The following is a 17,827-nucleotide window of genomic DNA, read 5'->3' as shown; positions in this document are numbered from 1 at the left end:
CTTCTCCCATTTGAAGCAACCCATCCACTCTGCTCATCTTTGGAGGTCCTGCTTTGGATGCCCCTGCCATCAAATACTACATGGGTGGCAACAACAGAAGGGACCTTCTTGATTTTGGAACCAAAACTTTGGAACTTCCTCCCCAGGAATATTTCTGTATCCATCTTTGTCTTCCACCAGCAGGTAAAGACTTATTTTGTTTGGGGCACCCCCACAACCACAAGCTCCTATTGGCTGTCCTCCCTGGCTGTGTTATATTTGTATGTCTATATGTTTTTATTAAAGTGTTGAAAGTTTTTATATTAACTTTATTTTGAATGTTGCTTTAATGTTTTAAACAGCTTAATAGTTTTAAATTTGACATCTTGGGGACCCTATTTAGGTAGAAATGTGGCATAGAAAAGTTTTAAACAAATAAATATATAAATTCTGCAGACACATTGTCAGAGAGTGTACTTCAGCTCTTCACTGGCATATAGTTTGTTGGAACAAAACACCTGCTCCGTAAAGTACTAAAAATGAAGCATCATCTGCTCCATCTGTCTCCTTGGTGACAAGAGGGTTGTCCTGGCTCCCAACATCCTTTTTCCTAGCACAGACAAACGATTCTAAATTTAACTTTGATTTTCTGTTCAAGTGAGCCATTGCCCAATGCATTTGAACAGATACTGCACGCTGCTCCGTTCTGGCTAACACAAGAGTCTACAAGAGTAAATATGTGATCGTGGTGTCTCCCTTGCCAGGTAAATATATAAAGTATATATGAACAGTGTGTCCTTTGTAGAGACCATGGGGACTGGAGACAGGAGCACTCACAGGAACATTCAATAACCCAATTTTCTTGAAGAATTTCTCTGGGGCTACAACTGTAGCAAACCACCCTGTAAACATAGTCTGCCTAGAAAACGTCATGATGTAATATCATCCCATGGGTCAGTAATGATCTTGTGCTTGCACAGGGGACTACCTTTAGAACTATGGCAAAAGTCATACCAAGCTGTTACTGGACACTAGAGGCCATAACAACCATCATATAGAGGACCCAAAGCCTCCCCTCTCCTCCATTTTATCCTCTCAATAACCCTGTAAGGGAGGTTACAGTTGAGAGTAAGTGATCATCCCAAAGTCACCCAGCAAGCTTCTTTGGCAGAATGGGGATTCAAACCTGTGTCTCCTGGATTCTGCTCCAACACTTTAACCACTATACCATGCTGAAAAATGGAACCTGTAAAAAGAATTGTTAACCTGATTGTTTCCAACTCATTGTCCACCCAGTTTTCCATAGTTAGTAAAAGAGGATAAAAGATTCCAGTCTAATCAGCCAGTCTTATAATGCTGCTCTGCCTCTCTCTCTTTTGTGAATAAGTTCTCATAAGGGATAGAGAAGGGCCTTTGTTGGAATGGTACTGCCAAGAAAACTGGTCAGCTGTTTCTCTTTTTCCTTTTCACCCTTTAGTTGAGACATTTTTATTTATTAAGGCTTTTAACTAATCTCTGTCCTGGGTTGCTGCTACTCATTTGGTTTTGAAAGTTGTTTTTTTATTTTTTTTTATTTGATTATATTGGACTTTTCCCACTGTAAATGCTTTGTTTTGTATACTGCTTTTTATATACTGCAATTTGTTGGAAAGGAAACATAAAATAATGAAAATAAATAAAATAGAGAAGGATTTCTCTATCTCAACAGTGTCCAGATAAATATATTTAAAAATTCTCTACCACTCACATATATTCCCGAGAAAGCATATGCACACACACGCATATACTTTCATTTTGCAGTGAACAAAATACTTCCTATACAAAATGTCAGAAAAATGTGAAATATATAGACTACAATCCAATCTCTCTGCCTACGATGGCTTTCTTTTCTGCCATCTAAAAATGGAGAAGATGAACACTTTTGTATCTTTAGTAGCTGAGAGAATCTGAGTCTCTTTTTTAATCTGAGGGTTTGTTGTCAGATTAGCAGAGTTTTCTTCTGGTGCTACTATGTTTCATAAATGCTTACTCACTGCATACACTTTTCAGGTCTGGCTGCTACTCATTTTGTAGTCAAAAGCAAAGTTATTCTGCCTACTGTGAACAAGTTAATCTCATTTTACTGTCCCACTGAGCAAATGTGTGTGATTTAATACAATGCTTTACTGCCCTTCATCTGGTCCTGTTAACCTGACATACTGCTGCAACTTTATAAAACCAGATGATAAAAGCATCTCGCTATTAGGACAGATTGTCATTTTAGGATGAAGGATGCATTTTAGGATGCAGAGGAATGACAGGCAGCAGACCCATGTTATTGCAAGCACTTCACCTTCATCAGTGCAGCATGTTTTGACCGCACTAGTTGCTGCAGCAGGATTTTGTTCTGCTTGAGATCATGTTTCAATTGCTAATATTTGGTAGAGATGAGTTAGTTCCAGCCAGATTTTCTATGAGTTAGTTCCAGCCAGATTTTCTTCTGGTGGAAAAGGGAGGAGGGGCTCACTTTGGACTACCAAAAATGAAATGCTGGGTATCATGGGCCTAGCATGGTCAGGTGACTGTAGCATGAGGGCTGTAGTATGGACGGGTATTAGGCAAGACTGAATGGGAAAACTGGCTGGATCCTGCCTTGTTGCTTCAAGTATTTAGATTCTTCCAAAGGGGGAAAAAAGATGTGCAGGTTGCATGAAGTTCTTCCATTTTAAAAATTGATACAGAGTTTGCCATCTTTGTGTGTCTCTTCCTCTCCCCCCTCCCTCTGAGTTTTCAGTATTGCATTTCTGCAATGATCAGGACTAGGAATTAATAAGTAAAACAAAAACATCCTCCAAAAATATCTTGTGACATTTGACAAATTTGGAATGAATATGAAATCCAAACAAGAGGGGCTATTCCATTACCCAAGTACATATTTCTGCATTTTCCACTCATGTGAAAAGGAAGCCCCCATGTGTACACAGTTCTCAGGTGCAGCACAAACCTCAACACGAGCACATTGGGAGTGACTACCCAATTATGCATAAAAGGATTTCTGTTTCAGTTTTTAAAAATTCACCCCTGTTAGATGTGTTGCTAGCTCAAGATAGTTTATACTGAAGAATTCATTAAAATAACATTCACATGGAAAAATAGTATCTGAAGCTTAATATAAACATTACAGATAAAATACATATATACATTATATCAAAGTACATTTATATACAACAGTATCTATTATATTTAAATTATATAGCTTTCTTTTTTTTAAAGTCACCAGACCAATAAATTACACACAGCATCAACTGGTATGTCTGGCACTTTTGTAGTGCATGAAATATCAAATTAATTTAAAACAAAAAGCTAACAGATTTGACTGCAAAAAGCAGGAATCTGTTAGAACTTTAGTGCCTTGAATAAACAGCATCTGAAAACAAAACAAAACAAAAAACTACAATTAGAAAACACATGTGATACTGTAAATCTTTCCAATTCTAGCCAATTAATTTCTTAGTGACAGAGTTGTCAGCTCTGGGTTGGAAAATACTCAGGGATTTTGGGAGTGGAACCTGAGGAGGGTGGTTTTGGAAAGGGAAATATTCAAGAGGGTATAATGCAGAATCCACCTTCCAAAGTGGCCATTTTCTCTAGGGGAACTGGATTCTGTTGCCTGGAGATCAGTTGTGATCCCAGGAGATCTTTAGCCACCACCTGGAAGTTGGCATCCCTGGACTCAGCTCTATCATTCTTTCCTTTGGATTGGACTGTAAGAAATTTGTAACAGATATAGGAACGGTCCTATTTTATTCCAACAATGACAAGGGGAAATGCGCAGCTAATGAACTGCCCTGCTTTCTATGGCCCATTATGCACCAGGTGTCTGCTGCATGGCAGGGGCGAGTGTCCATCGTAGCCAGATTTCTTGCACAGATGTATTTCCCCAAGCCCGGCTTTCAATCTCCATTCTCCTCATGCCAAGTGACACCTCTTAAAGCGCAAATTTAATTTTCTTCGCTGCCAGAGTGGGGGAGATTTGCCAGTGAGCACAGCTCTGCCCTGAGCACTTTCCTTCTGTTACCACCAGCCCCACCCATTTCCTCCCATTCCCATGAACACATCTCCCCTTCCTCCTTTTTAGATTTGTTATTACTTCAATTTTTGTTATTTATTATATATATATATTGATATAAGAGAAGCACTGCAAAATCGCTGCCTTTTATTTCATTTTATATGTGTGTCTGTGCCTGTGTGGCAGGGAGGAGAGATATCAGTTCTAGCCCTTTGTCTTGTAGCTACCGAGTGTGATGAGATCTGTGCCTGTAAGACTGAGGTGATGGGCAGAGTTAAGAAAACCAGGAAAAGCAGAAGCTCACTGAGACATCAGCAATAAGCTGCAGGACAGGCAGTGAGTGGCTCCTCACGTATAAATTGAGAAACGTGAGGAAACCCCACTACAGCCACACTGCACAGCCAAGAGTCCCAAGGTAAGTGTAACATGCATAATGGGCCTATATGTGTTTTTCCAGCTAGGTCAGATTTGTTATATTGTATGTAATTTTCTTTTTTAAATGATTGCATTTTATGGTGGTGTATTTTGTGATTTATATCACTGAGGAAGGCCTTTTGGCCAAAATGTGTTTGGTTTCAATGATATTCCTAATGATTTAAAATGAAATAAAGTTTTGTATATTTTTTTGAATGCAATCTATTGTTATTCAGTCTATTATTATGTTTTTGTCAGTCTTTTGGTAAGCTCTAGCTACAAAGACATCCTTTGACTAAGCCACCATAGAACAGCAGGGTTTGAGACTATAAGGTACTGCTGTGCTTAACAGAGTGGCTGCCAGGGTTCATTTAAGATGAGATGGTCTCTCAAGTAGGTGGGCCCAGCATCACAAAGGGCTTGAAAGGTAAGCATTAACACCATGAATTGTAATCAGAAACCAACAGGCAGCCAATGCAAAGATTGCCAATGAGTTAGATATGATCCCTGCAGCTTGCTACTGATGACAGTGGACTGATGACTAGAATTGTGTTTTTGTGTATGCAAAAGAAGAAAGAAAACCATAGCTGAAGACTGTCAGTTTTTAAGGCAGGAGTTGTATGTCTTTAAGAGCTACATGAAATCAGATATTCAGATAGGGAAACTCCTTCCAGCATTCTGAAAAGGTGATGGGGAAAGATTTATTTGTGGATTTTCTGCTTGTCGTATGGTAGGTCCAAGCACAAGAGCCTGCTGGATAAAGGATGTTAATGTGAAGGGTGGATATACAGCAGAAGTTACACTGTAAACCGATTTCACAGTCATCTTCTCTTCCTGGGAAACCTGGTCTTGGGAATGGTTTCCACACATGCTCAGCATCTCTAATTTTGCAAGGCTAAAAAATTGACCTATTGAGTGTAATGAGTCAAAGTCACAAAGTGGCATTTTGAATGCATTACAGGATTTGATTATCACATAGATTTTCACTAAGGCTGTTTCCGCACGGCCTCCATTCGCCCCCACGCCGCCAAGAGTTCTGGCGGCGTGGGGGCGGAAGCCCGTTCGCATGCAAGCATGCGAACGGGCCAAGCAGAGGCCGACAGACGGCGAGAAGCTGACTCGCCCGCGATAAGCCGCCTCTTCTGCCTTCTGCTCCCCCACTTCCACGCGAATGTCGCAAACCGTGCAGCCTCTCGCTGGGCGTCGAGAAGCCCATACCTTTGCTGTCCTCCGGACCCCTGGAGGTCGGAGGACAGTGTGGGTGGAACTGCGACGCCCAGCGATGACGACGCACAAGGACATCGTGAGTGGGAGCGCCAGAAGGGAGACAGCATCTTCCCGGCGGCACCGGTTTGCACCAGCGCCCGAGAGGAAGACGCTACTAACAACAACCCCTTTAAAGGGTTGTTGTTTAGAAAGCGGCCTGAGGCAGCGCCCTGGGGAGTGGGAAGCGGGGAGTCAGGTCGCCACTGCTGGCGGCCTGAAGCCCGGCGTTTTTACCGCTGAGCCAAGTCGTTAATGGGTCAGTCTTCGCGGGAAACGGCCTAGGATAGCAAAGAAGTGGTTTTTCAACCCTTCCACACACTAGGACAAGATTCCAAGCAAAGGCAGGAGTGAAGGGAAATCCATTTATTCCTATCAAGACCATGTTGTTGTTGTTGTTGTTGTTGCAAATGTGTATTACAAGACACACTCTCGCTTCTTCAGGAAATTTATAATTTTGAAAGATGGCATAGTAGACAAAACTAAATTGGTGGTTAGGGAGATTTTTTTTCTGAAGATACAAAAGCAGACAAATCAATTTGGAGGATAGTAATAAATCTCATGGAGGAGAGCATATTCCCCACTTTCAATTAGACTATATTGTTAGAATATAAAATGTTTAGTTCTGTGTCATGCTCATACTGTTAAAGCCCAGTTCACTATACACAAGGCATGGGGGCAGTTCACTGATGGGGTGACTTGAACGGCTGTTGGGATGCCACTGTCCACCAAGAATGCTTACACACTGCCAGTATCCATCTTGCTCAGAGCTGGCAATGGTAAGGCAAGAGGACATGGGTATAACTTGTGCTTATTGTTGCTTCCCAGACCTGCACCAATGCTATGTGGATGTAAGGGCCAAACTACATGTTTCTGAGTGAGTCACACTGGGATTCCTTGGATTGGATTCACTTTCCCTGCAGACATTTAGCATTTGGGGGGATTGTCATTTTTAAAAAGGCAAGAGCCTGATTCTTCTCAGAATCGCAGCACAGGAGAGGGAGGATCTACTGCATTCCCCTTTGCATTGATTTCCCTAGGAAAAATGGTCCTGGCAGGGAGTTAGTGCAGCTCCAAACCTATGCAAATAACTCCATGGTGAGGTTGTTTTGCCTCAAAGAATGGTCTGGCGGGAAAGCAGGAGCCATTCCTTCCACTACACTGCAATACCGATTCAGACTGATTTTTTAAAATAACATCCCCCACAACTACTCTAAGATTTCAGGGAAAGTCAGTCATGCCTGGAGAACCCCAGCTTAACTTGGTAAAAACATAATGGATAATTTGGGCCTAAGGTGAGTTTCAAAAGCACTGTGCTAGGTATACTTAGCTGGAACCAAGAAGGAGGCAGCAAAATAACTTGAGCCAACCTTGCAAGAAATACTCATTAGCTGGGAACAGGGCTTCAATACATGTCGCAAAGGTAGAAGCAAGAAGGATAAAGAAGCAAATTGAGATATGGAAGGCCAACGCACCCTGAGTAAGGCTGTGTTTCTTCTCATGTTATGCAGCTCCCTTGCTCATGTCAAATGCCAACTCACCTATCACAGCCAGCTCATTCACCACGAAGAGAGTATGGTGCATTATGCACAGCACAAACAAGACGTCCTGGGGACATCTTTTAAAAAGTCTCCTCATTTTTTGACAAAAAAGTTATCAGAGGAACAAGAGGCTTTCCCCCGCCCCCGCCCATCAGTTCCTCCTGCCCGAGTTTAAAGCTCTTGTGCCCGACATATTATGTAGGGATGCTCCATGCCTGCAGCTTTTTGTTTAAAGTTTCCCTCAGACATGATATGAAAATTGGCATGGACTCTGAAATCATGTGTTTGTCTTTGAAGACAGTTAATCAAAAATAAAATAAGAAAACTATATATTGCCAGAATTGTCAGGATGAGCTGAGTACAACCATGTACTTTTCAGGCTGTAAAGGCACCCAGCAGTGGAGCCTGAGGAGCAAACATTTTGGAGAAACCTTAAGCAAAAAGCTGCAGGCATGGAGAATCCCTGCAGCACCATAAAATGTCAGGTGTGAGTGGTGGAGGAAACTGACAAGAGAGTTTAATGATTGAGTAGGAAAAATCTCCTTAGCTTCTGAGGTCCACATAGTGAGGAGGAGACGACTTGCAGATGACTTCAGGAAAAAGTCCACAATTTAGTGACTTCAAGAAAAGATGGCTCAAGTTGAAATAAGTTGGCCTGAGGATGTCTTGGGGGAAAAGCTGTGCAAAGTTTCTCCCTGATATGCCTTTTTTCCCATCCTCAGGACGTCTTATTTGTGCTGTGCAAAATGGACCCATGTTATCATAAATGTTTGTCACAGGAAGCTGAACAGGAAATAAATCAGATGACTGTTTCACTAGTACAGTGAGCTGCTATAGGTTTAGTGGCTCTGACAGGTTGCAATAGCCATAATTTCTCATTGGTCATATTGTGGAATTTGAGGACATAGTGTCAGAATCCCATACCTAGATGATTCAAAAGAAACCTAATCTCAGCAAATACTTATGGTTAAATGGATTTCTTAACCATGATTAAAGTGAACCTTACCTCTATGATACTCTGGATTCACATTTTCATATATTGGGAATAAGGGGTTTTCCTGTTCACTACGTAACTTTCTTGCTCTTAGAACATCTCTCACACACTGGTGCAAATATACATACTGGCACTGCAAAGAGGAAAAAGAAAGCATCAAAAAGGATATAGCTAGCAAAGAAATATGTGTTTCTTCCATTCTTAAACAGTTCACATGACTATCATATGGTTGAATAGCTTCTATAGTATTGCCCACCTCTGGAACATAAAGCTTGGCTGCCTTAGAGCCTTTAGATTTTGGCTCCGCCTTCACTACCTGCCATCCGAATGCTCCCTTGTCTCATTGACACTACAGGACACACAGGCTAACCACTGGTTTTCTCTAATCGAGAGAAAGATTATTTCCATCGGCCTGCCTATTGAATCACTCTACCTAATGTCCTACTCAGAAGCATACAATAGGCTCAGAGATTGGCTTTTCGATCTAGAATTTGCAAATTTGCATCTAGCAACCAAATGAACCTGCTCTCCAACACAACTCCTAATTCCATTTGAGCAGACGTATGGCCTATTACCTCCATACCTTAACGAACCCATGCGCAAGGAGAGCCCTCACCATTGCGTGTTTTAATGTTATGCCCTCTGCCCTATTAAAGGGTAGGTTCAGCAACTTAGATAAATCCGCAAGGTTATGCAGTTGCAAACTTAATGTGGTTGAAACCCTGACTCACCAACTCTTGCACTGCACCAGATTTGATAACATCAGATCTAAATATACCAACCTACATTTTTTCTTCCAATCTGGGCTGCCTGATCTGACTAGGTCATCTCTAATGTTAAACAACTCGGACCCCGGTCTTTGTGAAGAGATCGCCAATTTCATTGCGGAGATAGTTGAGAGTTCCCAGTAGAACGTATTTGTTGTGCTCCCCATGGGGCCTTTTATCTATCATGTATCCATGCAATTGTTCCCGATTCATGTAACTTTTTTCTGACTATGCCAATAAAGGTTTATGTATGTATGTATGTATTGCCCACAAGTGATCTGCATTTTCTTGTAGCACTTATTATAACATTATTGTGCCAGCTGCTGTGAGAATTAGAATTTTCTCATAAGAAATAATTTTATTGCAGGAATTAGATTTGCTAGTTCCCCTGTCAAAACTCTAAGGCCTTTTCCACACAAGTTGTTCACAATATATCTTGCCACCAAAGTGCTACTTTTTTCTTTTAATTCCATATAAATTTTCCTATGTTTAGTTCCAGAAATGTTTTCCCTTCATTTTTCCTCCATTGTTTTCCCAAGCACCTTTACCTCAAGCTTCCTTAGAGTGTGCAATCATATTGAAATGGTCTTTATTTTGTCATCCCACTGAACATTTGGCCCTTTTCCATGTCCCTGTATAGTTGCCTGACTCCCCTTCAGCTATTTTCTCCTCTCTCTTATCCTCCATTTTTGAAATGAATTTTTATTTTTTTATCTTTTTCCTATTGCATCAACAATGTAACGCTAGGGCACAGACAAGCCAGATCAATTATATTAGTGCTGGCAATTTCATTTTGAATCAGCAATGTAATGTTAAAGCAAAGAGGCAATGTGTCCACAGTTAGGAGCGAGTGAAATTGGTATGGGAAGTTGTATATGCAGGAGGAAATTGCAGCAGTAACGATTGTGTGTTACTGAAGCTGTAATGTAATGGCTTAAAAAATGTGGTTTTTTTGTGCGGGGTGGGCTACCTGTTTCTGTCCCTTCAGGACTCCTGCTCCAGTAGGATTTTTATTCCACTTTGTACAAACACCTGGCCCCAATCCAGACCCCATGTAGTTGACCAACCTCCCCTTCAGCCATTTTTGCCTCCCCCTCTCCTCTATCTTCAACGTATTTTTTAAAAATCATCTTTGTAATTGAAATAGCAATGCAATGTTGAGGCAGAAATACATGATAGAATGGTTGATTGGATCAGCTTTGTCAGGATCACACAGAACTTGTGATCTTAACAAAGCAGAGATACAAGATAGCATGGTTGACTGGATTAGCTTTATGAATTTCATATTGAACTAATAATGTGACATTAGGGCAGTGAGTGATTTTGAAGCTGGGGTGATTGAAAAGAATACTAGGAGTAATTGCTAAATGTAGTTGGGGATTGCTGTAGTATCAATCATGTATTATTGCAGATCAAATTTGGTCAGAACATGGAGTTCTTTGTGGGTTGTGGGTGGGTTACATGTTTCTGTTTGTTGTTTTGGCTGGCGTTGTTTTGGCTGGCAATTCTCAATAATAATGAGACGGTTTTGAATTGCTGCTTCAAAATATAAATCACAATAACACTAATGAACCTGTGCAAAAGAAAAAAAGGGGGGAAGGATTGTTCTTCTGCATTACAGATGACAACCCACCACCATTAGGAATAATATGTTTTCAACAGTAGTGTGTGTGATAAATGCAACTAAAGAGACACGGGGGGAAAAACCAAAATGATGGGAGGAAAGGAGGTTTGCAGAATGATTTCCCAGAAAATGTTTCCAAAACATGACATTTGACCACTGAGAAAATCTGCAGTAAACTGCACAAGCAGAAAAGGTCATCCGGTTATTGGGACTCACCGTTTTCCCCCACTGCTCTGCTGAGTGGTTCTGGGGTACAGAGGACCAGAGCAGGAAGGTCTGATTATTTTGATATTTACTATTATTGCTATTACAACAATAACAGAGACATTCCATAGTCAAGGCTTACCTCTGTCTGAACCATATGAACCCTGTGAAGCCGCAGATCATGCACTGCCCCATAAATATCCACAGAATCCTTTAGGTCAAGCTGCTGAAGAATTCGGTCCAGTGCAATGAATGTGCCAGTTCTCCCAACACCAGCACTGAAAAAAAGTGGAAATTGTTCTTCCCAATTAACTTCTGTCATCCATGCCATTATTACATGCAAAGAATTCACTTTGAGAGCCCTTGTTAGCTTTCAACTGTAACTGTTTTTGCTTTATTTTTTGTTTTTGTTTTTAACTGGGAGAAAGGCAAAACCACTTCTCATTATACTACATTGATGATGTCTTGGCAGTTACATTCTATTCCTCGAAAACATTTAGCAACAAGCTACACATTAATTTTAGGTTTGGGGACCAGTAGTTTTGATTGGGGAAGAATTAGTCTCCCCACTTCCTCTGTGCTTGGCTTCCATTCAAATTGCCTTGGCTCCAAACCAATAGCTATGTTTTAATTAAAATATTTATATCTCACTTGTGGCTCAAGGCAGCTTATACCATTCTTTTAAAAAAAAGTAAAATCCATTTAGCTCCTTTCCATTAACAAGAAAAGAACTAAGAATTTAAACCTGTAGCTTAAATCCAGTTTGCAAAATACAGGGGCCTTTCGGCACCTCCTACTAATTTCTAAAGATGCTCTCCATTTTGAAAACTATAGTTCCCAAATTAACATTTAGTTTAGCTTTCTTGTTGCATAACTATTGAAATTCACATTTCCTCAATGGACCTTTCAATAAACTAAGATAGGCTGGAGTGGCCTTTGTCCAGGAAGCTCTAGCTTTGGATTTCCTGCATCAAGCAGGACATTCAACTGTATGGCCAACAAAGCCCCTTCCAATTTTAGGAATATTTTTCAGAACTCCCACAACCTTCCAAGATGGATTCATTTCTCTTCATACATATCTGAGGGACTGCATATACCTGTATTGCCCCGCTAGGCCCCTCTGTTCTTTGGAGGAAAACCTGTTGGAGGTCCCTGGCCCAAAAAACATCCAGCTGGCCTCTACAAGGACTAGGACTTTAACGGCCCTGGCCCTACCTGGTGGAATAGGCTCCCTAGGGAGATCAGGGCCCTGCAGGATTTGCAAAGTTTCTGCAGGGCCTACAAAACGGAACAATTCCGCCTGGGGTTTCCATCTGGCCAGCCAGGTTGATCATATTAAGCCCACATTACCATCTTGGCCTCTTGTGGGTACAAGGTGGGGGAGAGTGGAGTGGGTCTGTAATCATCTGCTATGTTGTTTCCGATTCATTGTATTTTATGGCTGATTTTATTGTTGTATTTACTTATTGTTCACTGCCCTGAGCCCTGCGGGGAGGGCGGTTTATAAATTTAATGAAATAAATAAATAAAATAAAATACCTGCAATGTACTATGGTTGGTCCAGCTCGGGGTGTTCGATTGATATAATCCCGAACAGTTCTCACAAATTGGATTAGAGACTGTGTAGTTTCTGGAACACCATGGTCTGGCCACACAGTATAATGGAACTGACGAATAAGTCTAGAAGAATCGAGCTGCTCTTCCTATTCAATATATTAAAAGACAAGGGGAAAATTAAAAACAGGAAGCAGACACTGTGTGCTGTGTAAAATGCTGTCAAGTCATAGCTGACATGGCAACCAGTGGGGGTTTTCAAGGCAAGAGACTAACAGAGGTGGCTTTGCCATTGCCTTCCTCTCCATAGCAACCATGGTATTCCTTGGTGGTTTCTCATCCAAGTACTAGTCAGGACTGAGAATGCTTAGCTTCTGAGATCTGACAAATCAGACTAGCCTGGGCCATCAGTATCACACTATATTTGTCATTTCGCGGAATATCAGGAGAATGATGGCTTTTAAAAAAATGTGTCAGACCAGCAAATAAAAACTTTGAGAGGGATCTGGCAGTTCAGATATTTAGCTGGGAATCAGAGCCATCTGTGCTGTTGTTCCAACAAGGTATTCATATGTTACTTAAATGTGGTCTTAGATTTTTATCCTAACAATCCCTCAAAGGAGCTCAGGATGGCAAACCCCATTCCCCCGTTATCTACAACACGTACGGAAGCTTAGGCTAGTTACTGACCCTAGTTCTTCCCAGTCCTAATTTAGCATTCTATAGTCTGTTTCAGGGAAAAAATGCTAATAAGGTTGTATATTTCTTCACCACAGAACTCAACATGCTGGACCTTCTTTGTTGTAGAACGCTTCACCTAGGTACCTTCCTAGACCTATTGCCCTCCATCCATTTGAAAGTTTGAAAGTAAAAATAAATTTTGACATTCAGTTTCGTTATACAACATTATATGTTAAGTAATGCACAAAATAATGGTTTTGATAAAGGCAGTGCATAAAAATGAATGAGAATTCTCATATTTGTTCAGAACTATATTCTAATGAGGAAACAAACAATTTTCTCAACTGCTGCACCTCAACTGATCATACTAACATTTTTTTTTACTGAGACAGAGTATAATTACAACCCAACACTGGCTGTCATGCTGGCTCTTCATACACAAACATTATCCCATGATTTTAAGTTGGAACACACTCAAGCAAGTTTTTTGAGTTCCCCAAGACTCTTAGGCTGATTTTGCATGCCAAAATTGCCCCTCTGTTGGAGTGTGGAATCCCTGATGCAATCAGAAGTTTTGCATAGCCCCCAGTGCTGTAGCGTGGTTGCCATGTTTTTGCCCAGGAGCCGCCTTGTGGCAATGGCTTTGCTCTGCAAATTTCCTAAACTGCAAAGCTTGAGGTCCTTTTGAAATGCCCCTTTGTTGCTCTGGAGGCTTCCACGGGCATGCAAAACTCCTCTGTAGCAGAAACAGGGCCAGCTTTCCCGCCTCACCATTCTGGCCCACCCCACCAATGGACAGGCGCTGAAAAGCAGCGCACTCCCCCCACCGCAGTGAAAAAAACCAGAGGGAGAAACCTTGGCTTTTATAAAGGAGGAAGAAACCTTGGGCAGAAAAGCAGCGTGTGCAGGCGCCACAAACAGGAGGGTGGTGATTCTCTCGCACATGCAAGGATTTTAGATTTACAGTTTAGATGGAGGGGGTGGAGGATGGTGATCCCATCGCACATGCAAGGATTTTAGATGGAGGGGAGTGTGTGTGGGTGCCAATTCTCAGCACTTGATTTGTGTTCAGAGTCATGTAAAACTATAGTGAAAGTGAATGGGGAGGTGGAATGGGGAAAGATTCAGCCAGTCCGAATGCAGGAAATGAAGGCTGCCTGAGCATGTGTGAAAGAGACTACAGAGGAGCTCGCAGTGCTTAGTGCTCATGGAAAATCCCTGGGCTTGTGGGGAACCATTCGGGGCTTCCCTCACTGGCCCTGACTCGAGCAAAGGACAGAGCCGGGCAGCAGTGGGGAATTACAAGCAGGGCGAGAAGCTCCACAACAGGTATGCTCCTCGGCTCAGCCACGGAGCATTTAGAAAGTGCAAAATTAGCCTTAATTAGGCTGAATGTTCCAAATAAAAAAACCTGTTAAAGGATGTTGGTGGTGTTGGTGTTGAAAGGGAACAGAAAAGGGGGGAAAGCTCCAATTCTTCAGTTGGGAGAATCTTACGATGTGTTACAAGCTTACAGGTATCTTGAAACCTGTTTTGCAATAGTCTGCCACACAAACTTGAAAGGCATTTTCATCAAACTAGAGACCAGTACCATAAATTGGCCACCTGATAAAGACAGACTGATATTCTAGTGGAAGTGTTTTAATGATCAAAAGTGCCAGTGCAAATCAGTGCAAAAAAGTGCAAAATTTGCAAACACATATAAATATATACAGGAACAGTATATACCCCAGAACAGCTTATAAATACAAGCTTGAAGATATTCTGAAAAAAAATAGTTTACCATGGAATACATTCTGCTTGATGTCTACATGCTTGATGACAACTGACTGGGAGATCAGCATTTTCCCTTACTGTTAACAGATCAGAAGATTGCCTGGAGTGGTCCTTACTTTCAAGGTGCCTACATACCAAGTGGTTTTACAGCTATTCTCCTGAATAAGAGTAGATGAAATAAGGATGCCAACTGTCCAGTTAAGTCCAGTGTGGAGGATTGGGTCCTTTTAAATTCTGGCAAATTTCTAAGAGCTACAGTGACTCTGTAAATTGTATCCCAGACTTGGCAATTTATGTCCAGGTTTTGGGACTTATATTTCAAAACTGGGAAAACTTGCTTAAATTAGTTGTATATACTTACACTGCAAACATTAAACTCTCTAATTGTCCACTCTGGGAGCACTGATTCAGATAGCATTTGGACTACTAAGTCTCCATAATATAAGGAATCTTGATCAAAGGGCCAATAATGGTCGCATTTTACCTGGAAAGATAAAAAGGTTCATTTTTAATAACCGAACAACATCCTTTTTTTTACCTACATGCCTTTTGTTCATTAGAAAACAGTTGTACATCAGTTATCTTAATCTAGAAGACAAACTTGATTTTTAGTCAGTTCCATATAAGTGCATCAGTTTATAGGCACTTATGTCTAGATGTACCACCACTGTTGTTACATTTTTGTTTTTATTTTATGTATTTTTAAAACTTTTCCTCCTTTGGTTTTTGGGGGGGGGGGTGAGGAAGGAAATTTTTTAAAAATAATTTTTTTTAATTGCACCAATTTGGAGGTATAAATGGCAAATTCTGGAAACTTAATGTATATTTTATAATACCATTTATTAATGCAGATCTTAGATCCCAGAATGTGAATACTTATGGTTTCCTTTTGTTTTATGCCAATTTTGATGCATTTGGTATCTTATAAAAAGCCCCCTTATACAGAAGGAATGGTTTCAAGTAGAATAAACTATGTACTGTCAATTACGTTTGCCTTTCTATTAAGTGCCATATGCATTTGTATCATGAAACAGCTTACTGAACTTGTAAATCATATATAATTGGCTATATCATATCTAAGCTCTGAGTAAGTATCAAGGCTAAATCACATGCACACATTTGTGTGCTGAGAGCATGAATAGAGCACTTCCATTGAAACTGAAATACATTGTTGGGTTCTTCTCTACACACAACTGCCATTCTACCACAGACCTTCAAGATGGGATAAGAGCAGGCTTTTAAACTGGGAGCTTGATAAAGTAATAATACATATCCCTTAACCAGATGCTGAAGTCTGCTGACATACAATGAACTCACATTTTGAACATGCTTATTTGATTGTGTAAATAGATAATCAACACCTCTATTTCACCTGCATTTATGATTATTTTTTGAATCTATAACCTTTGGATGTCCAAGAAATATTCCATAGGAAGTTATGTTTCTCAAGAAAATTCAGTTTTGTGAAAAAATTACTAAGAAGTTACAACTCTAAGGCACCATCACCTTGTGTGCAGGTAGAGTTTTGTGGAAATAGCTGCCTTAGGTACCAGTGAAATAATCACTATTTCTGACTATTGAAACTGGAAATAATTGAAACAGGGTTTCAATTTTACAGTAAAAAAAGCTAAATTTGAGTACAACAGCTGCTTAGAGATCAACAAGATTTTCAGGGTATGAACTTTTGAGAATCAAAGCTTAAAATCTGATGAACAGCTTTGACTCTCAAAAACTCATATCCTGAAAATCGTGCTGGTTTCTAAGGTGCTACTGGGCTCAAATTAAGCAAGGACTATGCAGTGATTCACAATGTGTTCCCTTTCTCCCAGAACAGGGTAACATGGGCCCACTTTCTATTGATTCTCTGACCTGCGCCCACAATGTGGCTCCAAGCCACAGGGCTAGCTAATTACTTGTGCAGGACTCTTCTTGCATATGTGGGGAGATTCTTTAAGAAGTAGTCTTTCCCTTGTTTTATAATTCAACAAGTCTTGACCTTGGCTTAGTTATTTCAGGGCTGTTTTTGAAACAACTTTTAATCTAATTAAGAAAGAGGCAAGCTATTTACTCACCCGTCCCTTCTCAACACATTGGGTTACCATGACAACATTGTGAACATTCTGTTCCCATGCCATCTTCCAGAAATCATCCTTTGTTCCGGGCAGAGGTCCTTGAGTTGCAATATATTCCCTACGAAAATTATTGCCCTGCCAGTTCATAAAAGTATCATTAGTTCAGATATCTAGCCAGTAACCAGTCACCTAACCAGACACCAGAAGTAATTGCTCCTGTATTCATGACCTGGAAGTACACATCTTACAATGTACATTGGTATTTAGGACTATAAGGGTCGTAGGGGAAGAGGGTATATCAATGAATTTAATCATAGGGCTGAAAATAATCAAAGGTTATCTATACAATCACTATGCCACAAAACAGGTCTTATTCTTCTACCAGTCACTCTTCTGCTCTTCTTAAGACCAACCCACACAATCTAAATTAAATATCACTCTAATGAGAGACCAAATTTACCTCAAAAAGATGCCTGAAGAACAAAAAGCTCCAGATAGTTTTAGAATTTTAAATATATCTGATCCTGAGTATAGGTAAAACTTATCCATTATAAAACATCAAGAAAATATTTATATTGTGGGTTAAGTCTGTTGCTGTTATGTTTATAATCCACATTGTGGTAAACCATGGTGAAATGTGGTGGCAGATGCAACCCTGTCTAAACCACCAGCTGAACTCTTCTTACACTCTACTAAGACAATTGACTTCAATGGCTTAAGAAGAGTGTACCTCTGCTAAGGATTGTGTAATGTTTTAATTGTTGACAGAATAAAACATCAAAATCAAGATCGAACCATTCAGTTTATATGAGGAAAACAAAAGGTCGGTATATCTGCGAACAACAACCAAAAATCCACTCATACAAGGCCTAGTGATTGGAGAAGCTGTGTGGCCAGGTAAAGAGAATGT

General features: G+C 40.5%; 1 protein-coding gene across 4 annotated transcripts in view; it reads right to left on the bottom strand.

The window, feature by feature from the left end:
- Window positions 1-1,697: 1,697 nt before the first annotated feature.
- The window catches only part of PTPRB (protein tyrosine phosphatase receptor type B), a 96,954-nt gene continuing 80,824 nt past the window's right edge, over window positions 1,698-17,827 (bottom strand). For all 4 annotated transcript variants that reach the window (XM_048500679.1, XM_048500680.1, XM_048500681.1 and 1 more), the window contains 6 exons: window positions 16,918-17,052; window positions 15,207-15,329; window positions 12,374-12,537; window positions 10,977-11,112; window positions 8,252-8,372; window positions 1,698-3,385 (listed from right to left, as the gene is read on the bottom strand). In XM_048500679.1, coding sequence (XP_048356636.1) covers window positions 3,363-3,385; window positions 8,252-8,372; window positions 10,977-11,112; window positions 12,374-12,537; window positions 15,207-15,329; window positions 16,918-17,052 — 702 coding nt within the window. In that variant the 3' untranslated portion in view covers window positions 1,698-3,362. The remainder of the gene's footprint in view (window positions 3,386-8,251; window positions 8,373-10,976; window positions 11,113-12,373; window positions 12,538-15,206; window positions 15,330-16,917; window positions 17,053-17,827) is intronic.

This window comes from Sphaerodactylus townsendi, linkage group LG06 (assembly GCF_021028975.2).
Source record: "Sphaerodactylus townsendi isolate TG3544 linkage group LG06, MPM_Stown_v2.3, whole genome shotgun sequence".
Taxonomy (NCBI): domain Eukaryota; kingdom Metazoa; phylum Chordata; class Lepidosauria; order Squamata; family Sphaerodactylidae; genus Sphaerodactylus; species Sphaerodactylus townsendi.
This window is presented reverse-complemented; position numbering and strand designations above follow the sequence as displayed.